This window comes from Chenopodium album, chromosome 25, assembly GCF_948465745.1.
Source record: "Chenopodium album chromosome 25, dcCheAlbu1.1, whole genome shotgun sequence".
Lineage (NCBI taxonomy): Eukaryota > Viridiplantae > Streptophyta > Magnoliopsida > Caryophyllales > Amaranthaceae > Chenopodium > Chenopodium album.
This window is the reverse complement of record NC_137858.1, coordinates 16,153,210-16,179,432: the sequence shown is the minus strand read 5'-3', so window position 1 is coordinate 16,179,432 and position 26,223 is coordinate 16,153,210. Positions and strand designations below refer to the sequence as shown.

The 26,223-nt window shown below is 34.7% G+C and overlaps 3 protein-coding genes across 3 annotated transcripts; 1 reads left to right on the top strand and 2 right to left on the bottom strand.

Annotated features, from left to right (window-relative positions):
* The first annotated feature begins 322 nt into the window (after positions 1-322).
* On the top strand, positions 323-3,796 carry LOC145613305 (elongation factor 1-gamma 1-like). Its single transcript, XM_081668387.1, has 7 exons — positions 323-346; positions 1,353-1,502; positions 1,589-1,649; positions 1,731-1,783; positions 1,903-2,004; positions 2,101-2,596; positions 3,212-3,796. Exons 1-7 carry the CDS (start codon positions 338-340, stop codon positions 3,589-3,591), a joined length of 1,251 nt encoding a protein of 416 aa, XP_081524513.1. The 5' UTR covers positions 323-337; the 3' UTR covers positions 3,592-3,796.
* Positions 3,797-7,651: 3,855 nt separating this feature from the next.
* LOC145613794 (agamous-like MADS-box protein AGL11) lies at positions 7,652-14,039 on the bottom strand. The gene is made up of 8 exons (XM_081668846.1): positions 13,857-14,039; positions 9,734-9,809; positions 8,930-8,991; positions 8,420-8,519; positions 8,274-8,315; positions 8,120-8,161; positions 7,864-8,024; positions 7,652-7,673 (listed from the first exon to the last, which is right to left on the bottom strand). Exons 1-8 carry the CDS (start codon positions 14,036-14,038, stop codon positions 7,652-7,654), a joined length of 687 nt encoding a protein of 228 aa, XP_081524972.1. The 5' UTR covers position 14,039.
* Positions 14,040-19,585: 5,546 nt separating this feature from the next.
* Positions 19,586-24,863, bottom strand: LOC145614172 (immune-associated nucleotide-binding protein 9-like). Its single transcript, XM_081669181.1, has 6 exons — positions 24,710-24,863; positions 23,645-23,893; positions 22,935-23,212; positions 21,340-21,504; positions 21,123-21,257; positions 19,586-19,966 (listed from the first exon to the last, which is right to left on the bottom strand). The coding sequence occupies exons 2-6, from the start codon at positions 23,874-23,876 to the stop codon at positions 19,754-19,756; spliced, it is 1,023 nt and encodes a 340-aa protein (XP_081525307.1). The 5' UTR covers positions 23,877-23,893; positions 24,710-24,863; the 3' UTR covers positions 19,586-19,753.
* Between the last annotated feature and the right edge of the window lie 1,360 nt (positions 24,864-26,223).

Genomic DNA, 26,223 nt, shown 5'->3' with positions numbered 1-26,223 from the left:
CCCAAACCCTCCCAAACAAGTCGGGCCATGCGGACTTTTCGGGGCGGGCAATAAAAATCAACTAAAAATGCATAAAATCCATTTCCCAAACCCGCCCAAAATTTTTAAAATCGGACCGGGCCGGGCCTTACCCGATTCGGGCCGTAAAAACTGCCCAAAATCGGGCCGGGCTCATTAAAAAAACCCAAAAAAAAATATTATAAAATGAAACCGAACTGTCATTTACGAAAAAAATTTAAATTTAATTACTACTCCACGATAAAACACAAAAAGAAATTTTTACAGTCACTCTGTTTTCTCTTTGATTTAGAACTTCTTTTCAGTTCAGTCCAACATCATGTCTCTGGTAAGATTTTTCTTTTTTTATTTTTTTTTTTCGCTTTTGATTGTCCAAATAATGAATTTAATCGCCGAAAATAATTAATTTCGCTTCATCATGATCTTTTTAGTATTGTTTATTGGCTGCTTTTCGATTTGATATTGGATCTGCAAATGTTGATTTTTTGTTTAGTTGAGTTACAAATCATCTTGAATTTTTTCTGATTTTTTCTGGATTTTCTTTCGCATTGTTGATTCGATGTTACTGATTGTATACTAATAGTGATGTTGATGATTTATTGATTTTAATGTATTAAAAATATGCGATGAATACGAAGTTTAAGGTTGTTTATATTTGAATGATTTGAGGGTTCTTTTTATTTTTTTTTATTATTTTTATTATTTTGTTGTTGTTGTTGTGATTTTCTAAACTTTTCGACTTGGCATTGCTTGATTTTGTTGGTTGCACCTATTTTAAGGAGATTAACCTTTAAATTTGCTTGTTATTGCATTGCATTTTTCTATCAATTCATTAAATTTTTCATTGAGATTGCTGTATTATCTTTTGCAATTGTTCATGGGATGTTGTTTTTGTTCAGTTGCTTAAATGCTGATCTCTACTAAGCACTGATGAAGTGATGAGTGAGTAGATATGAGTTAATCGCCGTAATAAACTTGGATTGCAAATTAGTGAAATTATGTAAATAAGTTAAAAATCATACCCATATTTCATAACATAATTTTTCACAATAAAATCAACAAGTTTTCATTAAATATCATACTAACAATAGTTGACTTTAGTACGATAATGCCATTCTAAGAGGGTATTTTTGTTGACACACTTGATTTGCAATTTTGGTCTATGTAGGTGATACTAGTAATAAGTTTGTCAATATTTGTGTTCCTAATCATAAATATCAGCAATTTCACATTTTCCATTTATCGCGTATGATTTATACCACCAATGCATTGGCATTTGGTTGTACATGTTAGATTATTTATTTGACACTGAAGCTTTTTCTACTTATTTTCAGGTCTTGCATACATTCCTTCCTAATAAGAATGCCTACAAGGCTCTTATTGCTGCAGAATACAGTGGTGTGGAAGTCAATGTGGACAAAGATTTTCAGATGGGTGTTACCAACAAATCGCCTGAGTTTCTTAAAATGAACCCCATCGGCAAGGTAGCCTATCAATCTTAACGGGTATTATTTTTCTTTGCTTTGAAATGTTTCGTATAAGTTTCGAGGTAATAATTGCCTGTTCTCAGGTTCCAGTTCTGGAAACTCCCGAGGGTCCTGTATTTGAGAGTAATGCCATAGCTAGATATGGTGAGTTTTTACTGCCTCTCTTGATATGATCTTTATCTCATCTAGCTGTACTTTTTTATTAATTAAAGTCGTGTTTTGCAGTGACAAAGCTGAAGGCTGATAATCCTCTCTTTGGCTCTTCGCTAATTGAATATGTAAGATTGAACTTTAGCATTTGGTTTATTTATTTTCCAAATGCAATTGTGGTGCTACTTAGCATGGATATTATATGGTCATTTCACTCATTTGATTATGTATATATTTTGTTTGTTAGGCCCACATTGAGCAATGGATTGACTTTTCATCCACTGAGATTGATGCAGACATTGCTCGCTGGTTGTATCCTAGACTTGGTTTCGGTGTACATCTACCTCCGGTTAGTTTGACATGAGTGTATTTTTCAAATGAGGTCTAGATAATTAGATATATTTATAGGCGCATCAATTAATGCAACTCTTCTGTTATTTTGAAGGTTGAGGAAGCTACTATTGCTGCATTGAAGAGGTCCCTTGAAGCGTTGAGCAAACATCTTGCTTCCAACACTTTTCTGGTCGGAGACAGTGTTACCCTGGCTGATATTGTCATGACCTGTAATTTGATTTATGGATTCCAGCTAATCATGACCAAGAGCTTTACTTCAGAATTCCCTCATGTCGAAAGATATGTCTGGACTATGGTTAATCAGCCCAACTTTAAGAAGGTGTTGGGTGATATAAAACAAACAGATTCTGTTCCCGCTGTAGCAAAGAAGCCAGCTCAAGCACAGCCTGCAAAGCCCAAGGCCAAGGAGGAGCCAAAGAAAGAGGCACCCAAGAAGGTTGAGGCACCTGCAGCAGAAGAGGAAGAGGCACCCAAGCCAAAGGCAAAGAATCCACTTGATCTTCTTCCCCCTAGTAAGATGGTACTGGATGAGTGGAAGAGGCTCTACTCCAACACCAAATCCAATTTCCGTGAAGTTGCAATTAAAGGTATTGTTTTTGTGATGATTACCTCCTTATCTTAGCTTTGAATGGACTAGGTGCCCTAGGTGGTAGCCATAATACTAAAGAACTCTGTCAGATGATCCCTAATTCCCTTTGCTTTATTCTGTCGTTCATTTTTATAGAATCTATACCTTGTTCCTGCTTCACAGTTTCTCATTTTAAGCTGTCAATTTATTTAAGCATTCTCGTCTAATGTTATGAACTTGCCTCTGCCTTCACCCCCTGAATGGCTGGCTAAGTTATCATCATAAACTGATGTGAGCCTTAATTTGCTGTTTTGCTTCCTTCCCTCTTATTCTTGTTTCCTGGGTCAAGGACGGATTTCTTGAATATTGTAATCGAAGTCTGAATGGATGGCCTTGTTTGTTGACTTTTAACCAAATGTTGGGAGTTTTACCGTAGTTGATAGTCTTGGCGTGTATTTATTTCTTGTTATACTCTGACAATTGTATTCAGATTATCCTTTGAAATTTGTAATTTGGATTAATGTGTACTGTATTTTGGAACACTGTTGAACACAATTCCCATCAATTACTTATGCTAGTGTGTAATGCTGTCATGCACGATAACTTTCTCATACTTATCTCCGTGTTTTTGCAGGATTCTGGGATATGTATGACCCAGAGGGCTACTCTCTGTGGTTCTGTGACTACAAGTACAATGATGAGAACACTGTCTCTTTTGTAACCATGAACAAGGTTAGTGGATTCTTGCAAAGAATGGATCTTGCTCGCAAGTATGCATTTGGAAAGATGCTGTTGATTGGATCAGAGCCCCCATACAAGATCAAGGGTTTGTGGCTCTTCCGTGGACCAGAGATCCCTCAATTTGTGCTTGATGAGTGCTATGACATGGAACTCTACGAGTGGACAAAGGTGGACATCAGTGATGAGGCTCAGAAGGAACGTGTTAGTCAAATGATTGAAGATTATGAGCCTTTTGCGGGAGAAGCTCTTCTTGACGCCAAATGCTTCAAGTGATACAATGGTGTACTTAATCCTAGGTAGTCATTTAGTTTGTTGGTCTACTAGTTCATACTCACTCCATAGTTGCTGCTACATTCCGCATAGGATTTTGATTTAGAATTATCTTTTTTATTGACTATTTTTTTTTTCCTGTTTTGATTTCTGCTTTTCAATGATTTTGCAAATCTTGTGATCTAATGACAAGAATATAGTGAGTTCAATTACCTTACCACAAATACATCTGGAAATGACTAATTTATTACATATGTCTGTGGTTTTGTAGTTAATGTTATGTGTAAGTACAATAGGCGAGCCAGATTTATGGCACCGAGGAGTGCAGAAAGTAATGAACATTTAAATTGAGTCTGTAAAGATTGCAATATAACTCCGCCAGTGGGTTTCCCGCTGCCAGTCCCAAGCCTGGATAAAGGAGGAGGGTTACGGTAGGCCAGTGACAGCCAGTATAAAACTTCGTCACATCCCATGACATGAGCCAAACAGATATTTTCGTGGGGGCGTTCCCTACTCAGCGACGCGCTGCACTTCCTAGACCCGGGTGTAGTGATAAGTATGCAAGGGTTGCTAGGTCGTCGCCCAGAAGCGACGCGCCACATTGCCCGAGTGTGGTGTCAAATGAGCAAGGGCGTGCCATTGGGGCGTTCCCTACTGAGCGACGCGCTGCACTTCCCAGACCCGGGTGCAGTGATAAGTATGTAAGGGTTGCTAGGTCGTCGCCCAGAAGCGACGCGCCATATTGCCCAATTGTGGTGTCAAATAATCAAGGGCTTGGAGTTGGGATCAGGAGGGAGCGTGGGAGAAAAGAATTTAGTTTGCGGATTGGTTCTTGGAATGTGGGGTCTCTTACGGGAAAATCAGCAGAATTGGTAGAAGTAATGAAAAGACGACGCGTGAACATCATGTGCCTCCAAGAGACAAGATGGACAGGAGAAGGAGCTCGAGGCTTGGTTTTGGGGTATAAGGTATGGTATGTTGGGCAAGAAACGAGCCACAGAACAAGGAATGGTGGAGCTAGGAACGGAGTTGGTGTGGTTCTCGATGAGAGGTTGGCAAAAGAGGTGATCGAGGTCTATCGGAAGAACGATAGGTTGATAAGGCTGAAGTTGCTATGTGGCAAGGAGATTGTGAATGTTATCAGTGCTTATGCTCCCCAAGTGGGTTTAGATGCAGAAGAGAAACGACAATTTTGGGAGGACCTAGACGAGGTGGTGCAGGGTGTCCACCACTCAGAGAAGTTATATATTGGAGGGGATCTAAATGGGCACGTTGGGGCGAGCCGAGATGGCTATGAGAGTGTCCATGGAGGCTTTGGGTATGGGCAGAGGGACGCCGGTGGTGAAGCTATTATGGATTTTGCCCAATCATATGATTTAATTTTGGCTAATACTTGGTTTAAGAAGAGGGATTCACACTTGATAACTTTTCGGAATGGAGCAAATGCAACTCAAATAGACTTCCTGCTCACAAGGAGCATAGATAGACAAAGTTGCATAAACTGTAAGGTTATCCCAGGGGAGAGTGTGGTCACCCAACACCGGCTATTGGTAATGACTATTCGTCTGAAAGAGAAGGCGAAGAAAAAAGTTAGACAAGAAGAACCAAGGATAAGATGGTGGACCCTAAGGGATGCAAAAGCTAAGGTTTTTACAGAAAAGGTAATTGAAGAAGCGGATTGGGATGGAGAGGTGGATCCGGACAAGACTTGGTTACGAATGAAGAACTGTTTCCTAAGAGTGGCCAAAGAGGTCTTAGGGGAAGTAAGGGGAAGAACTTCGGTACAGAGAGATACTTCGTGGTGGAATGAAGAGGTGAAAGCAGTAATTAAGCAAAAAAGGGAATGCTATCAAGCCTTAGGAAAATGTAGGAGTGATGAAACCTTTGCAGCGTATAAGGAGGCTAAGAGTAAGGCAAAGGCAGCTGTTCGCCAAGCAAAAGAAAAGGCATATCAGGAGGTTTATGAAAAGCTTGATTCCAAGGAGGGAGAAAGGATCATTTATAAGATGGCAAAGAGAAGACAAGAGGCAAGGAAGGATATTGGCATGGTGAAGTGTGTCAAAGATAAGAACCAAATGGTCCTAGTGCAAGAGGAGGGCATCAAGGACAGGTGGAAGGGGTACTTCGATGAATTATTTAATGGAAGTAATGGAGTTGTGATAGGAGATACCTCTATGAGTGATGAAGAAATCAACATGGAGTATGTGCGAAGGATTAGGAGAGTAGAGGTGGAGATTGCACTGAGGAAGATGAAACCTAAGAAGGCGGTTGGCCCTGATGGGGTACCGATAGAGGTGTGGAGGTGTTTGGGTAAGATTGGTATTGATTGGTTAACAAACCTTTTCAACAAGATATGGACGGCTACAAGGATCCCACAAGATTGGAGGAAGAGCACCTTGGTCCCGGTTTATAAAAACAAAGGAGACGCTCAAGATTGTTCTAACTATCGAGGAATTAAGCTTATGAGCCATACTATGAAGTTGTGGGAAAGGGTGATTGAACAAAGGTTGAGGGCATGCACAAGCATTTCAGATAACCAATTTGGTTTTATGCCTGGGAGATCTACTATGGAGGCAATCCATTTGATAAGACAAATGATGGAGTTTTATAGGGTAAAGAAGAAAGATCTTCATATGGTCTTTATTGATTTAGAGAAGGCATATGACAAGGTGCCAAGAGAGATACTTTGGTGGGCAATGTTGAAGAAAGGTATCCCACGAAGGTATGTAGACCTAGTTAAGGATATGTATCGGGATGTGTCAACAAATGTGAGGACATGCGGAGGGTTGACAAAAGATTTCCCTATTACAATCGGATTGCATCAAGGGTCTGCATTAAGCCCTTTTCTTTTTGCAACGGTTCTAGATGAATTAACTAGACCAATTCAAGATGAGGTTCCATGGTGTATGCTGTTCGCAGATGATATCGTTTTGGTGGATGAGACTAAGGATGGGGTTAATGTCAAGTTGGAGCAATGGAGGCAAAGGTTGGAATCTAGAGGGTTTAAGCTAAGTCGGAGTAAGACTGAATATTTGGTATGTCGTTTTGGCACTCAGAGGGGGACAAGCAATGAAGTGGTGAGTTTGGATGGAAAGGATTTGACCATGAGTGAATGTTTTAAGTACCTAGGGTCGATCATCCAGAAGAATGGTGACATTGATCAAGACGTGACCCACAGGATTAAGTCAGGGTGGCTTAAATGGAGAGCGGCCACGGGAGTGTTATGCGACCGCAGCATTCCCTTAAAGTTGAAGGGAAAATTCTACAGGACTGCCATAAGACCAGTGTTGCTCTATGGTACAGAATGTTGGGCTTCTAAGAAAGAGCATATTAAAAAGATGGAGGTTACGGAAATGCGCATGTTAAGGTGGATGTGTGGAAACACTTTAAGAGATAGAATCAGAAATGAGGTTATTCGCAAGAAAGTAGGTGTGGCGGGCATTGTAGATAAATTAAGGGAAAATCGTCTGCGTTGGTTTGGACATGTAAGACGGAGACCCGAGGGTGCACCGGTGCGAAGAGTGGAAGAGTGGGACCATGGAGGGATTAAACGAGGAAGAGGGAGACCAAAGATGACTTGGTTGGAAGGAGTGAGGAAGGATATGAAGTGCATGGATTTACGTGAGGATGAAGTTTTGGATCGTAAGGGATGGAGGAGAAAGATTTATGTTGATGACTACACGGAATAATCAAATTTGGTTCATGTTAGCCGACCCCACTTTTGGGATTAAGGCTTTGATTGATTGATTGTAAAGATTGCAATATAATTTTTATGTTGTTGGCTTACAATTGTACATGTAACCTGGCTATTATTCTAGAAAACAAGAGGTAATAATTGTCAGGACCTTAAAATAAACAGGTACAGTATTTATCAATCGCGTTTGCTAATTTAAACGAGAAAGTTATCTCTTTAACTCTTATTTAAGAACCTATAAGTAAGAAATAAAGATAGAGCAATGCTTGTTGCCACAACAAACACGTTGAACTGCTAGCCAGAAGCTTCAAGTTCCATTTTTCGTCTGAACTTGTTCTGAGTTGCCTGCAGGTTTTTGATTCACCTGCATCAGAATTTACTACTGTCAAATCTGAAATTTGACATGGTAAGCAATTTAATGTATCATGTTATGAGTTCTACCTCGTATGAGGTATTACAACTAGATACACACTTTTTAGTAACGTGTAAGACTTTCAGTATTATTGACATTTTAAACTTACCATTAGCGTATATATATACTTCACACAACTCTAACAAGCTACTTATGAGAGGATATGTACCTTAGGTGAAACAGCTTCTTCTCAGAATTATTAGCAAATTCAGAACAATTCTGTAGCATGTTTTCTGCAAGTAAGTGATCTCGTGGCACGAAAGGATTAACAAAATCCAAAGTCTCACTTGGCATCATGTTTAGCTGTTGGAGCCTCTCAACTTCAGCTATCTGAATTGAAAAGTATTTTAATGTAATAATCAAATTATGATTATACTCATAAAAATCATATTCTGAATTGTACCCTGCTATGCCATTTTGCATACCTTAGCTCGTAGAATCGAGTTTTCATTCTCAAGCTCTGCCTCCTACACGATTATATGATTGAATCAGGTGTTTATAACTAGGAAAAAAATATGTATTACTAAGCACATATTGAATATTATAGCTTGTAATGTAGTCAGTAATCTCCTGCATTACCCTTTTCTGACGAAATTCGATTTCAGCAAGTAGCGCCTCATGCTGTAATAGAAAAGTAATGCAAACAATGTTAACAAAACTTGGCTTTGAAAGTAATAGATGCAACGTTCAATCCAATTCATGATCATGCATAAATAATGTTTCACCTTTTTCGATCTGATTCTTGAGATGCCTCTTTCAAGTCGATTCTCAACTTGCTTCAACTCCTTTACAGTCAAGGAACTCAAGCATTCACCCATCAGATTTCTGTACAACAGTGATATTTTTAGTGAATTAACCATATAATGCATAACATGATGAGAAGCATGGTATGAATTCACTATCGAGTTGTGATTCTTGATTATTAATTCCGGATAGAGATCATGTATATTGTATAAGTTTTTTAACGAGACTAAACATTTATTTAAAGAAAAGTTCAGTACAAATTCTCCTCTAATTTTGTGGCATTGAAACTCGTTCAATTCTTTGTCCATGTCAAAACTCTTCTAAGTTTAAAGTTTGTTACACATTTTTGTTCTTGTATGTCATCACCGGATTTTCGATCATTCCATAAACTAATTGACAACATATTGATCATGCTAGACCAGCTTAAGACATACATTGCCTAAGAAAAGACTGATCTACCAACAAAGCATAGGCAAAATGATGTATCATACCTGTTAGAGTTTTGCATCATCTGTATTTGGTTCCTCAACTTTGCGGATTCGTGTTGGTAATACTTCATACAACAAAAATGAATTAACACATTTCAATAGTTTGAATTGTTTTTCCAACATTCTCAATTACTATTAATCATAAAATTTATATGCACACATTATAGATTGTTCTGAGTAGTACATACACCCTTAATTATGAGCACTTATCACCTAAGTTATGTACAAAGGTGAGTGTAACAAGTATTATGGCACGGAGGGATTATATAAATGTCTCAAGTTTCTTACTTTTTTTTTTTTTTTTTGAAAGCTTGTACGTGTTTAATTAATATATATGTGTTACATATATTAAATATTCAAAAGGCGTACCCGTGAATTGCCATATTTAGCTAAAAAAGTCTAACCAAATATAAGATTTTATCATAAAATACATGTAAGTGAAGTATTATCCAAGTACTAATTAAAATCAGGCAAGAGTAGTGTCTCAAAGTAGTATAAGTAGACAAACTATGAGATAGGGTAGAATATTGAAATCCTTAGCTTTTAAAACATTGGCTATTTTACTAATTTCCTATGTCTTGTTTCTTCATAAAAAAAAGAGTTTAAAAATATATTAGAGGAGCCATTATTCCTATTACACCTCTTTAATTGTCTTACTTAGTTACTTTATAGGTGAATCCTAACCATCACAAACAATTGTTTTTGAATTTGTAAGCTAGAATTAGATTACACTAAATTTTGTCAACAATGATAATGATTCAGAACAGGTGGAAAAGATCTGAAAAAAACTAAGGTAATTAAGCTTACTTGAGCATTAATCTCTGTAACAGTGTTTGTGCCATCTGAATTTGCCTTCTTGTATTTCTCTATTGTCGACCTTATGCTAATCGCGATTTCAGAATGACATGAAACAGTTAGAGGAAAGAAATTAGATGAAGGGTTTAAATTCCATATGAACATCTCAAGTCTCTACTACATTTCTTACAATTTACCATCAATCCGTACACATTTATATATATGTACCAAAGTTAGTCATACTCATGCATTTATTTTTCTACTCACTTACTATTAACAAGCCAATGTAGGTATAATTATTCGACGACAATAAGACATACATTTAATTGCTTAGGCATCAAATGTATACATCGATGTAGAGTCTTGTTAGATTTAGGTTAATATGTATTTTTAAAATATCAATTTTTTAAGGATATTTTGTAAAAAAACTATCTTTTATAATCCATTTTTTGCGAGAAACTACCACGAAAACGAAATGTTGTAATTAACTACCTTATAAAACACAAATTGTTGTAATTGACTACCACCTATCGGAAAGTCAAGTTTGACTTTATTTTCCCGGCGTTGACCTAGTCACGTGCGGCTCACGTGACCCTTTAAGGACAAAATTTTCCCCTTTTTTCCCCAAATTCTCCCTCCTGTTCCTTCGAAAACCTACTGTTCTTCTTCTTCAACTTCAGTTTCATGTACTCTGCTTCATCCATTATCCTCTTCTTCTTACCTTCAAGGCAGCATACTCTGTTCCTCAATACAGCAACCTCACCCTTAAGAATATGCTTTTCTTAAATGATTTGATTAGTAATATCCCATTGCCAGTCAATTATTCCTTCATCCACCCAACGAAAGTATTTGAAACCCCTTTGATTAGTTTCGGGATTATAAAACGTACAAGCTTCAAACTTCCTTCCGGGATTATCACGCGTCCACGATATCACCCTCGCTAGGGATGTCAATGGGGCAGGGCGGGGCGGATGTTGGTCTTCCCATCCCCATCCCCACCTAATATGTTCATCTCCATCCCCGCAGCGGGTCTAATATTCATTCCCATCCCCGTCCCGGCGGGTAAAACTCAAAAACCATCCCCGCCCCACCCCCAATTTGGATATCCATCCCCACCTAATCCCCACCAAATACCCGCCTAATCCCCATCCAAGACCCACCTAATCTCCGTCTCTCAAATACATGATCCTACATAATTAATACGGATTATAATATAAAAACAAAACATTCTTAATATTACACACATTTTTGTTTATAATGTAAGTGTAGTACAAAGTATTATAATTAATATTTAATTCATGTAATTATTTTATAAAATAGCATAGAAGTATATAGATGTGGGTATGAGGTGGGGATGGGGCGGGTACAACTTAAAATCCACCCCCGCCCCATCACCCATGGCGGGTATGGTTTTTATCCCCATCCCCGCCCCACCACCCGCCAAACCGAGACCCATCCCCGCCCCAGTGGGGCGGGGATGGGGCGGATCTCCTACTTGACCCGCCCCACTGACATCCCTAACCCTCGCAATGAATTCTGGTTTAATTACCCAATTCGAAGAGGAAATTATGAAGAACAATGGAGCTTCGAATTGAAATTAGGGATTTGGGGATGAAATGAGGTGTTTTCGAAGGAACAGGAGGGAGAATTTGGGGAAAAAGGGGGAAAGTTTGTCATTAAGGGTCACGTGAGCCGCACGTGACTACGTCAACGCCGGGAAAATAAAGTCAAACTTGACTTTCCGATAGGTGGTAGTCAATTACAACAATTTGTGTTTTATAAGGTAGTTAATTACAACATTTCGTTTTCGTGGTAGTTTCTCGCAAAAAATGGATTATAAAAGGTAGTATAAACAATGATAGTTACTTGTATATGGTAGGGATATAGAGTCTTGTTAGATCTAGGTTGTATATTGGAGATAGGCAGATAAAACTTAGGCCTTGTTCTTTGAGCTAAACTGAATTAAAGTAGAAAAATCTAATAAGTTGCACCGAACTGAACTAAAAAGCCCAAGGCCTTTTAAGAATATAGGATAACAAAGTGCTTCATGGAACTTTTCTTCCATACTCTTTGAAAAGATATTTTTCAATCAAGAAGCTGTAAAATAAAGAAATAAATATATAAAACTCTAAAATAACAACCATTCAACTTATACTTTGTTTTATACTTGTTCCAATCTGGAAGATATATTTTTCTAGATGTTTTAAATCAAAAGTAGAGTCTCCTTAGTTAATTAGGTTCTTAATCAAATTATAACCCCTATAAGGTAATCTTTAATTAAAAAAAATAGAGTAAAGGAAATGGTTAATTTCAAAATAAAGATTATTTTGGTTAAGGGTATTTTGTAATATATATTTGTTTATCACCTCAATAAAGACAAGTAGTAGTTAGTGAAAAAAGCACAACAAATAACAAGTGAGGAGCAACAGTAATAATAATTATTATGATTTGTTAAGCTAAAAGAAGAAAGAAAAATATCCAAGGCAAAAACCTTAAAACCAAGCAACAAATAAGTAATAATATTGTAGATCCACTGAAAGAAGCAAATTATATATGGCATGCATGTCTACCAAACCCAAATATCAGGAAGAATAGTTAGCTAAGCTACTTCTACTTAGCACATAAATAGAAGCTAAAAATATTAAACCCAAAATCATTGCATCAAATAAATACTTGGTACGACGTATATATATTATATGGTCAATTCAGTTTTGGTGAAATTTGGTTGTCACTTCACTTCACTTATGCATAGTCACTTTTATTCATTTCTTTTTTACTTGAATTGTCATGTTGTATATGGCTATGTAATAGTTTTGTTTACAATGTACAATATGAATTTGTTCAAACTTTCTAACTCTTGATTATAGTTTTTGGCATTCACTTTCAGTCATACCTCAAATACCTCAAACACCGGATGACTTCAATAAATTCAACCATCAAACTGAATTACAACTTTAACGATTAGTATCTTTTGTGCTATGATGTCTACCCCCATCAACTTTACGAGTATATAATAAAACTTTAATACTTCATGAACTTTTACATTACCCTAGGTCTTTTGGAATCATGTGCCCAAACAAGTATCACGATTATTCTAACACACATTACAGGGAGTAATTCTAAAATAATTTCTTGATATATATACATGGGTTAATTAATTAATTAATATCATTCTGAATTAGAAGCTTAGGAGTTCAATAATTGATTATCCTAAAGCTTAAGTAAACATTTCTAATGTCTCAGTTAAGGTCAAGCTTGGTCCTAGAATTCAGATCGATGAATTAGTGAACAACCTTACTAAATATTCCCACGTATTTTTACAAACAGTTCAGCTTCATTTCTTCTCATTTATAAAGTTTATATCCTTTACAAACATTTTCCACAAAATAAAGCATTTAAACTATGAAGTAGTATGAGTGTATGACACTATATGACGTATAGATCTTTAAAAAAAAAAAAGTATATGACATAGATGAAGTAGAAGCTAAAGTGGATGAGTTAAACTATAGATTAGCTAGAAATAAATTCGAATATCATACCTTCATTTTAAGCTTACCAAAATAGTTAAGGTGATTATGTAAATAGTTATTTAAAAATTAAAAAAATAAAATAAAAGTGACACTTAAAAATAGCAGGAGTATATTGCTAAGTTGTTAACATTGTTGTAGGCTATTCGTATACAATAAGATCCTTAATCGAGATAACTAACAAATCTAACACTAATAACAATGATTAATTTTTGTACAATTAAAAAGCTTAAACAAGTTTTGAAGTATAACAAATAATTAATTTGTTAGTTATGAAGGCATTTCGTTGGCTTCAAAGATTAATATGACACTTCCATAAAAAAGGAAAAATTACTCCACCTTATATTTTGTCAAATTAGTGAAACTAACAACTAAAAACGGAAGAAACCATATTTTGACCTTTATTAAGTTCATCTGAGGGAAGAACAATTAAATAATTTCTACAAAATTTTATCAATAATCACATTGATGTTAAACCCTAATGACCAAAGACTTAAAATTAACCCAATAACCCATCTTTTGTAACAATAATTCTTAACAAAACAAAACAGAAGTTCTAAAACAAAGTAAAAAGGGCAAGAAAATGAGTGATTGTGTTTGTACTATACTTGTTGTTAGAGAACTCATAAACTCGGCCGCGACTAGAGAAGACGATGAGGGCAATTTCAGCATCACAGAGGACAGATAACTCATAAGCTTTCTTCAATAATCCATTCCTTCTCTTGCAAAATGTCACCTGTCGATTCGTCGTGTTCTCTATCCTCTTTATCTCTATCTTCCCTCTCCCCATTTCTGATTATTCTTCTTTCTCCTGCACGCACTTAAATTCAACATTATGTTCTCAGTAATTATAGTAATTTCGTAACATAGTTCACAAACAAACAATCTAAGTTGGAGTTGATGGAGTTCAAATCCTAGGAAAGTCGTGATTATTGTACTTATTTTAAATTCATAAAACTCTAAAAATAAAAATATTTTCAGCATAATCAAAAGCAGTAGAAACTCGATCTTTTCTTAGTATTGATAAAATTCTTCACTATTTATAATCTTTAAAAATAATTAAAAAAAAATTTAAAAATAAATAAATAAAAAAAAACTTAGTATAAACAAAATTTTAAAATTGAGTTTAAATCTTCATATGTTTATAGTATAAACACTCATTCTTATTACATACTCAATTTAATTGTAAAAATGATGTACAAAACTATTTTTTTTCCTCATACAAAAAGCGATCCAAATCAACGAATTATAACATGAATTTTTTCAAATAATACGGGTTAGTTTAAAAACTACTAGATCTGTTTCATAATTGATAATATTTAAAAACCCCCTAAAAAATGAAAATAAATAATTTGTGTATAAAGAGCTCATCATATGAGTATATATAATATGTGTAACCTAATAAATAAGATCAATCTCATCATGCATATATTAATAGTAGTTACACACTTACACTTACACATGACCATAAATTACACTTACACATGACCATAAAATACTGACATAACACAAATATACACAATAAGATTAGATCTAATAATAGACATTTTAGCTACTATTTTTAGAAGAAGTAATCAAAATTGAAATTATCAAGAAAATGGATATTTTTATATATTTTATATACATACATAATTTCTAAACAAATCTACAAAACTAGAAAATCACCTTCTTTTTAATTGTAAACTTTTTAATTGTAAATAATATAAAAAAAAAATTTAAAAAAAACAAACCTTGGGAAATGAAAATTAAAATAAGACTGATTATTTATTGAAGAAGTGAGAGTTAAAAGAAAAAAAAAAGAGCTCAAATTTCAAGGAGATGAATGAAATGAAAGAGAAGGTAGTATAAAAATGTTCAACCCTAAAAGAAAACGACGTCGTTGAATGAAGGAAAATAGGGATGGGGGAATGGGATTCTTTTTCCTAAATGCATGCAAGGTGACGTGCAAGTTAAGGACCTGAGGTAGAGTGCTTTGCAGGTGGAATTCTTACTATTTTTAGTATTTTTTGCTTTTTTTTGAAGGAAATTACTATTTTACCCTTTTCATGGTCCCTTTGAATTTAATGGTAAATGGAGATAAAACAGAAATTGTAATTGTGGAGCAATAATTGATTTAATTATTATTCATTCATTCATTTGCTGACCAAAATTGTATATATAAAATATACTCTTTTTTTTTTATAAGGTGAAGTGATTATGTACGTCTTCTCTCAACAACGTAACTTAACTAATCTGAAAAGAATAAGAAAACTTATTATATTACTCGTAACATAGAATAATTTGTAAATAATATAAATTGTATACCTTAAACGAGATTATCTTTCCATTAGTCTTTTCCATGAATCGGGTATTGGCTAGGTTAATTAAATTAATTTCGAAATTTTCAAAACAAGCAAGTCCCACTAGTTTAGATTTTGAATTCAAAATTGATAATCTTTGTAGTTCAGCGGTTGTTACCCTGATTTTTTTTAACTCACCCCTATACATATTAGTTAAGTATAACGGTTTCCAAACCATAATCTATGTGAACAGAAGTATTTCCTCCCTCCCTAAATAGAAGCTCCATTTTAGAAGCTCCATCTTCACCATTTTAGATCATAGATTTTCATTTGGAAGCTCTCGACAAAGCCAATGAATGTTAGTTAGAACTCTTTAATGGAAATAGAGGATGAGGGAGAAAGAGAAGCGGGGTGTATTTAGGTGTGTGAATGAATAAAAAAACTAAGCAATTAAATTACAGGAAATTTGATAATTACCACCATCTATAGTAGGCAAAATTGGAATTACCACCTCAAGTTTTTTTTTTAAAAAAAAAAATTACCACCTAGTTTTTCCAAAACTTTTTGAACTTCCACCTGTTTGGAAAATGACGTCATCATGGGGCCCAAATTCGCGTTTTCCCTCTCTTTCCCTCTCTTTTCCTCTCTCCTCCCTCAAATTCCCCTGTTTCCTTGCCTTCCTTCTCCCTTTTTTCGAATTCTTCTTTGAAATTCAATTTCAATTACTCAAATTAGGTTTACATTTCTGCAATCTTACCTATTTCGACTTGAAATTGAATAGTGTAATTAGGGTTTGGGGGTAATCAATTTGGGGGCTTTGCTAAAATTGAAAAATTAGGGTCTATGAAATGAAAATTGGACAATTAAACAAGTAATTGGGACGAAAATACAATTAAATCATGCAATTTGGGCAAGGAAAACAGGGTAATTCGAGGGATGAGAGAGGGGAAAAAAGAGGGAAAACATGAAATTGAGATCCATGATGACGTCATTCGTCAAACAGGTGGGAGTTTAAAAAATTTTGGTAAAAACTAGTGGTAATTTTTATACAAAATAAAAAAAAAATTGAGGTGGTAATTCCAATTTTGCCTACTATAGATGATGGTAATTATCAAATTTTTCCTTAAATTAAATCTAAAGAATAACTTGGAATTGGCGGTGTCATGCTCTCTCTGCCTAAATCTCTGTTATTATTAGGTAAATGGATAAGAGGAGTAAACAATTTGCACATTTAGAAGTAAAATAATGCACATTTTGTTTAAAATCTATGCACATTGAATTTAAGTCGAAAAATATATGCAAATTTAGTACAAATATTATGCATATAAAACCCTTCTCATCCTTCTTATTTTAAGGAACTTCATTCTCATTTGATATATATATAGGGGCGGAGCCACGGGGGGCTGGTGGAGGCCCGGCCCCCCGTGGCCCAACAGGTGATATGTGTATTTTGTAGTCTCCCCACTTAAGCGCTTTTTTATTTTCATTTTTTTTTGTTCACTTCATCGAGTCTTGGCCCTCTTAATTAAATTTTTATTCCTGGCTTCGCCCCTATATATACATATATATGTATATATATACACCACATAATAAATTCAATATGAGAAAATTATAATTTATGTATATACTATTTTTTAAGAAAATGCTCTTACATGTTGGTTGAATAAGGAGGTTGGTGTTATTTTCTCCTAATCTCCTTAAATTTGGAGGAGTTGTGGTGTAGTGTGTATGTGTCGTTCAGTCGTTGAGAAGGACTCGATTTTCTTTTTAAGTGGTCTCATACTCTCATATATAGTTCCGATGTTAGTATTCCCTTTCATGAAGGTAGTAGTATATTGAGGGAAGAAGGTATGTATGGAAATTAAATTAAATTTGGTAAAGGCCGATAAAAGAGGAGCCTACTACTTTTACAACTTTTATTTGTACATATTTAGGTTGGATTTTAACGTTGTAATTTATATAAGGGTCTTTCATGGTCCTAGTGATAAAATTGTACGTTTTATTATTTGTGGTTATAACTATAAACATTTTATTTCTATTAATGCAAACACTATAATGTTAAACGAAGTTTTCTCAATTTTCGGTCATGTCAAATTATTACCCATTTTTTTTAATGTAAGCATATTCGACAATTTAGAGCCTACTAGACTCTAAAGTCTGAATTAGGTCTCAATTGAAAAGAAAGCTCTTCCAACTAGTGTTGATGTGTTCGATCTCATATCTCGAACCCAAAACCTTGATTAAGCTAAGAACAAATCCCTTAACAGCTGAAATAAGCACTTGTTGGTAAGTTGTTACCCAATCAATACAGAGTTGAAGAGCTACTTTTGTAAAGGGCTTTTTTTTTTTGGTGTGGGGGAGGAAATACTTTTGTTAAAACTTGAGCAATTACTATTTTTTTTTTATTTTTGTTTTTTTCACAACTTGAGCAATTACTAAACAACTTGCTTTTGATGTAAAACTTTAAGTAATTGAAGATGCTTTCTATCATTAGACATATTGCGTCACTATCTCGTGTAATATCATTGCCTTAATTAATAAAGCATGTGGACCCCATGGCTTATTTGTTTATGTAGCAAAAAGAAAACTGTTGGCATGTCAATTATCTTTCTCACGTCTTAGGGCATGTTCATATTTACTGAACTGAGATGAACTGAACTGAACTGATTGGAGCTGAACTGAACTGATTGGAACTGAACTGAACTGAACTGAAATGAATATTTTATGTGAGAGGGAAATTAAGAGCTGAACTGAACTGAACTGAATTGAACTGAACTGATTGGAGCTGAACTGAACTGAAATTAAGTAAATGTGAACAGACCCTTAGTGTTTCAATAAAGAATTTGGTGTAGGTTTATGTATGGGAAGGGGACTTGAGAAATTGACATCCATGTTGAAATTATGTAACAAAAAAAAGGAGGGGGACTTGAGAAATAGAAAGCCATGTTGAAACTCAAATAGTACGCATTTTTGGTAGGTGTCAATAAATGTTAGTAACGGTGAAGTTCTTATAGTAAGATCTGTAAATTGTGGTGATGCATAATTACAAATCTATCCCTTAATACTTTTTTTTTTTTGAAACCATCCCTTAATACTTTATTTTAAAATGTTCATTACCAACTTTTACCGCAATGGTATTGAGTGGTGATAACAAATAGACAATTTAATACATATATTGATATATATGAAGATAAATTTTCATTATCATCACTTATTAAAAAGATCAAAAGCGCGTCGTTTGTATTTTAGGCAACATTCATACCATGTGGTATCTATTCACTTATTTCACCTTAAGAGCTAAGATTGCCCTAATCACTTTAGTCTAAGCACATGTCAAAAGAAAATGGAAGAAACCCTCATTGGCTTCTTCTTGGATATGAAAGTTCGTAACAGAAACTACCTCCAATCTTCTCATGGCTCAGATTGAGAAGAAACAAGAGTAGAATTTGAACAGTTGATAAAAGCCTGTACTTTTGGCATATTATTGGCGATGATGCTTGTTCATTTGTGCCGAATCACATAAGCAACTCGTACATCAGTATAAATGCCCCTTTCCATGATTTCGGAACATAATTTGTGAATAGGTAATCAAATCTCATCTTAAATGAGATAAACTACAATAACTTATTATAAGACATAATACGGCCTTAAAAGATATTTATAAATTTAAAAAGGCGATTTAGATAACCTAGAATAGCAATTAAAATAAAAATTACTGAACATAATTAGTTATCTTGGTCCCATACTTGGTGCAAAATCCTAATACATCATCCTTTTGCTTTTTGCCATTGGGATGTATTCCTTTCTAAACTTTCTGTACTGTATTCACCTCTGCCTGAATTTTCTGTTAATTCTAGATGTGCCTCTATGAATGTACAATATTTGTTTAACTTGACGACAAATTGACAACCTCTTACAAAATCCTTCTGTTTATTTTGTGAGCTTCATATGAATTAGATTCAGATTTTGATGTGAGCGAACATTACCCCAATATATTTTTTTGACCCGAACATTACCCCAATATATAAAAGATGATGTGCAGAAAATAAAACAGCACATTAAAGGGGGGGAAAAACACTTCATTCGCTTGATACGAAATATTTGCAATACTTGATCCATCAACCATGACAAGAAAATATATATATACACATGCCACAATCCAAAATACTTAGAATGGAGTTTTATCTGCCTCAAAATAGATTAATAACGTATGGTCAGAAGCCATATTAAAGAATGGCACACTTGCCATTAGCAGCCTGCTTCCGGAGCTCCTCAGTTTCCTGCTTTGCCCTCTCTAAGTTCTCCCGAAGCTTTCGAATCTCATCATTTGATTTTGCCTGCGCAGCAAGGGCCGACTTTTCAGCCTGCACCCTAGCAGCATGCTCCTGGGCCAACTGTTGTTCCAGTCTTTGAGTAGTCTCTTTCAGCTTCATTTCAACCTACACAAGAAAAAAAAAAGAAAAAAAACATAATTTTATAGTTATCTCGTGTAGAAACAAGGATATGGGTGGGAATTTGAGCAAATGAGACTTCAAGAGATTCATCTTCAAAATCAATGACCCTGGTTAATATTATTCTAAATTAAATCAACCATCAATCAATTGCTACAAGCCTACAACTGTCATACATCCAATCAACACTCGACAGTTCTTTATAAATTAAAATAAATAATACTTCGTATAATAAATATAATCAAAGAGGGAAGAGTGACTCTCCAACTCCAAATAAATAAACTTATCAGGTACAAACTTGATACGAAAAGATGTTAATCAATGTGGAACTGAAATTCACAATATTCAAAGCACTGTTACGTCTCAAGTCTCAACCCTGCCAGAAAACTCATCATCTAATTGGCTGGCCCAGATAAGATGTTAGGATAAACAAAGCTTCAAGCGCAGATAAGATACTGAAATCACAAATACCTTGAAGCTTCCATCAAGGTAATTACTATATTCCTATGAGATAGTCAAATATTCAAAGCTTAGAAACACGTCTTTGACACCAAACCCCCTCACCCCCCCCTGGCACAGTTGATGCCAAGGTAGTCACAGAGCAATAATTCTCGTAGAAGGCTGAGATAATCTATATTCACTGTATGTCTGTACATACTCAGCTTACAGAGGTAGGGTGCATATATAGGACAGCAGCAAAGTTTTCAACACCATTAGATACTTCATATTTCTTGTTCTTTTTTTTAGACTTGCAACATACACTCTTCAATCTTCACACATTTTGAAAACAACCTTAATAACCCAATTCTTCTCTTTTATCAGTGTCAAGTAATTTTAAGTTATTTGTCTGTTTACCTTCTCTATTCCATGCCTTAAAACTGTGACAAGGGGATATGTGGCAGGTTTAAAGAAAAAGAAATTCAATCTTGACATCAAGATTGTACTACGTATTAGATAAAGTCATACCTAATCCTATTATAGGACATTTTCTACTAAATAAACTTTGGTCACATATTTATAATATATATATTACTAAAAACTGGAATTCAAAACATAAGCAATCAATAACAACTGATCTCGGACATCAACCAAGTATAAAAAATTAATTGTCAACTCAAATGCCAAACAGGAAAGAAGACCAAACCATTTCAGTTATCCGCTTGAGTTGTTCCTCATATGTTTTATGCATCTGCTCCTTCAATGCAGATATCTCTACTTTATCATAACCTTGTAAAGAGTCAACATCTTTTTCTTGGCGACGAAGTTTCATTGCTCCTTCCTGTAAAATGAGGTGCAACAGTTAAAAGGTTATCATGACTACAACAGAAAAGAGATAACATAATAAGCATAAAAATCCTCACCTTCAGTTCCTTAAACAACTCATCTGTGTAAGGTCTCCCTCCATTTGCTTCTGAGACCTTGTCAACTAGTTGAAGAAGCCTCTGCACTTGTTGCTCCTTCTTCGCAATATCTTTCGTTTTGTTATCAAAAAGAACACAGCGATTCTTAGAAACATCAAGAATTTTCTGCAAATATAAAATGAAGTATTAGAATCAATGTGAACGTTCTGTAAATCAAGCAGACTTTATTATGTAACACCAGGCAAATTTCACCTAGCACCATGACCACTTGAGAGAATAAGAGCCATTTGTGGCTAAAAAAAAGGTAAAAATATAATTTCAGAATACTACCCTCAACCATCTGTTAATACTAGATTGCCTCAAGGATGACTTAAAGTGTAGATCTGTAAAACATATAACTTAACTACAAAGCGTCACTTTAGCTTAGCTTCCATAATTAATATTAATTTCTTAAAAAAAATTAAAAAATTAAAAAAAAGGGGGAGAGAGAGAAAGTATTTGCAAGATAAATTAGCGAATCTAGTTCAGGCTCTAAAGAACCACCTAGCCAACCTGACCATGACAGTGGTAAAACAAAAACTACAAGAAAAAGGTAACTTATCTAAATTCACCTTCTCACCCGAGCCACCTAGCTGACCTGACTACTGCAGTGACTCTAAGATCAGTTGGAACTTTGAAGATTCAAAGATAAATAATGTGGACATAGCTCATTATGAAGCAAAAAAAAAAAAAAAAAAAAAAAACACTTGTAGATTTTCCAAAACATTATCTATTGTAGGAGTCCCATACACTATCCAGCTAACTAGAAGGAAAGCCATTTCCGACAAGCTGTAAACCCTAAACCAAGTAATCTAATTAACCCTGTTCCTTGTTCGAGATGACAAAAAAGGAGTGTTGTGACTTGTGAGATTAAACGAGTGACTGCCTCAGTACGTCTATCATAGAGAGCAACAAAAAAAAGGGGATTAAAGTTACTGCATAATCCCCAAGCTCTCTTCTATAAATGTAGGCATGTGACAGCTACTTCAAAGTAAGTTATACCAACCTTGAATCAGATTACTGAGAAAAACGCCCTTAGACCAAGAATAATAATAGGTTTGATTGATAAGCTTTTTTTTTGTGAAATCCATACAATCCAATATCTAAAGAAGACGTTAACTTTACACATGCATGACATCATGTAAAATTCAGAGGAAAATCACATTCAATCATCTAACATTCACATTTACAAAATTTATGCATGCAAGGAACAAGTAAAAGATTGCATGTTTACAGACTTTATACATGTACTAAATCAACCGATAAAACAGTGAAAGTTTTAATTTTTAAAGAGTGGAAAGTTTATTTCTAGGGCTCTAGCTTCTATTTAAGTTCACCTTCTTTACTGGTATGAATAGAATACAAAATTATAGAAATAACTTCCGTACAAAATCTAATAAATTTAGGTAAACATCTGTATTTATACTCCCTCCAACAGGAAATAATAGTGACTGAGACTATAATATAAAGTAAAATTGGAACTAGCAATGTGACAAGTCTGAAGAACTGGACAAAGATAATTATTACATCAAGCAAAAGCACATATGCCAAATTACCTTCAAAGGCTCTGGACACTCACGACCCAAATATTGCTCCAGAGTTTCATCATCATCTTCAAGCTCATCACCTCCCGTAAACACTACTATCATGTAGTCAGTAATTTTGGGGCCAAAGAATGTTTGCAAGCTTTGCAACGCCGCTTCCTCTTCTCTAGAGAAACGTGTTCTCACAGAGAACACGACAAGTATAGCATGTATACCATCCTTAGCCAACTCAATACATTTAACGATCTCTTTGCCGATAAATTCAGGTCCAACAGAAAAGTCAAAGAGCCCTACAATTCCACACGAGCATCATATTTAGAACAAGTGCATAGACAACTTGTTTTAAAATATCATAAGTATAAAGTAAATAAAATATAATGAACAAAAGCTCCAAGGAACATAAGTGATTTAATATACTAAATATTTCACTCTTTACTAAGAAAAAGAAAGGAGCTTATGCATATTTTATAGAGCAAAAATATGTTCTCCAGTCTAAATAATAAATGCTAAACATCTTGAATTTAATTTATTGGCACTCATTGGTACCTATGCATGAATTATACAAGTATTTTTGAATTTCAGATGCGCAAGATTTATATGTTCTCTGCTCAATTGACAAAATTGCATATATAAAACCTCTTGACAACCAACAAGTAAAAATTATAAATAACATAATATTTAAAAAAAAACACACACACACACACATATTTGACATCACATACCAGGTGTGTCAATTACATTGATAACTTGTCCATCTTTTAGCATGGTAGATTGAAGTTCAGAGGTGCTTGTAACACCAGATGAGCTGGCTCTAGATTTATAAGCCTTTCTTCCCAGGATGCTATTTCCAGTTGCACTCTTTCCATTACCGGTACGTCCAACCAAAACAATAGTTCGAGCCCCATTCGATAGGGAAGGAAAGTCCCAATCATCCTCAATTGAGCTTCCACCCATTCTATCAATTTGTATATCTGCAAAAAGATATAATCTGACCTTAAATACAAGAGCCTAACTAAAAATATCAATCAATGCAAAACAAAAACATATCACATTCTATAATTAGTCAATCAAACTCATCATAACTAAACCCATGTAAATTATTCACCCATTATCATCAAAAGTAAGAATTTATACAATTTTCTCTGTTCCTTTAACATAAATACTTTATCAAACGACTAGATAAGCAAAGTAGGTAGAATTTTGTGGAAAAGAAGGAGAGAAAATAATCTAACTAAAAAACAATTAAAAACCCAAAATTGGTTAAAACCCTTCAAAAAAATTGAAAATCTTACTCATAATTTTCAACAATTAATTGCATTGCTATCATCAAAAGGCTATAAAGTTCTCCCACAAGGAAGACTTTGGTTTGGAAGAAAACATTAAAGAGAAAAAAAACTTCATAGATCATCACTAAAAGAAAACATTAAAGAGACTTTGGTTTAGTTAATTAAATTCTATTAACTAAACCCACAAAATTACACAATCAAACGAAAAACCCTAATTCACTGTGATCACAAAACGATCAAAAACCCCAATTCAACCCAGATTTCTAATCAATGGAAGCATCTAAATTCATAAAAAAAAAAAAAAACAATCAAAGAACATAATTTGTATATAGAAACTAATCAATATAATTACATACCCATGATAAAAATTCAGTAGCAAAATTGAAAAATATATAACCCCTTTAATCACAGCAATTTAAAAAAGAAAAGATTGGAATGAGCAGGAAAATTAAAGAGAGAGGAATTGGGGAAGATTGATGAAGAAGAAAGGGTAAAACTCACCAGAGAAGAATTAGGAAAAACCCTTGAATGTGAAGGAATGTAAAACGACAATGATGATTTATGAATGGTGCTTCTTGTATATATTTATCATTTTTTTTTTGACTAATATATATTTATCAAATTTGAAGAATTGGATAAATTTTGTTTTACTAGGATTAGCTTGACATGGAGTGGGTAAAAAGCTTTTATCATACCAAATTTTATCGCAACTGCTAAGATTGTTTTAGAATTTTGCGGAAATTATGATATCTTATATTTTCCCAAAATCGTTGTCAAAAAAAATATTTTCCCAAAATGTCCTCATTAGATTTTTCGCAAAGGTGTTCAATATATCCGAGTGTACAGTGACAGTGTATAGGGGTGAGCAAAAATTCCGAGTACGCGGAATTGAAACCAGAACTGGTTAGGAACTGGCGGATCCGGAACCGAAATTGGCAAAATCGAAATTGGTGATGGTTCCAATTTCGGGTAATAAATTAAGGGACTAGGTGCAACCGGTTCTGGCTCCAGTTCCAATTATTTGGACCCTAAATTGATTGGGTACTCAGCTACCCAATATATATATTGAACGTATAGTAAAATGAATATATATATATATATGTATATATATATATATGTAACATAAGTATAATAGCTTCATGCGTATAAAAATATAAGTATTAAACGCTAAAATGAAAATGGATCAAAAAAAATAGGAAAAATGAAAAAGAAAATTCCTACCTATGCACTTTTTCCTTACAAAAATCCAACCTTCATTTTATTTCTCAAAAATTCAACCTTTATACCCTCCTTCTCCAACAAATCCATTACCTGTTGATGACCGGTTTTTCTAAGTTATATGCCACGTGTTAGCTATTACTCCCTCCGTTTTTAAATACTTGCTCCATTTCTCCATGCGCGAAGTTTTAGGAGAAATTGGATAAAGTAATAAAATATGGAGGTAGTGGGATAGTTGAGAAAATTAAAAATTGTAAAAAGCAAAAGTAGTAGAAGAATAAGAGGAGAGAGAGTGTTATGTTTGGTCCACTAAGTGTGAGAAATGAATTAAATATTGTAAAAGCTTTCCAAAAAAGGAAATGGCGCAAGTATTTAAAAACGGCCAGAAAAGGAAAGTGGAGCAAGTATTTAAAAACGGAGGGAGTAATAGGTTAATAATTTTTTTAATTATTAAAAAAACAAAAATAATTAAAAGAAAAAGAAAAAAACACAAAAAATCAAAAACCCCTTTTCCACCACCACCACCTTCCTCTGCCACCTCCACCACCTTCCCCTGCCACCACTCCCTCTCCCTCTCCCTCCCATGCGCGCCCACCGGAACCAACGCACAGGCCACCAACAAAAACACACAGCCCGCCGAAACCCAACGTACACCACCACCACCACCTTCCCCAGCCACCAATTCCAAACCCAAACCGCCCAGACACTAAAAAAAATTCAGAAAACCCCCCTTTTCCGTCACTACACCAGTACACCTCCCCTTATTCGTCACGTCAGCCACCCAAATCACCCACCGT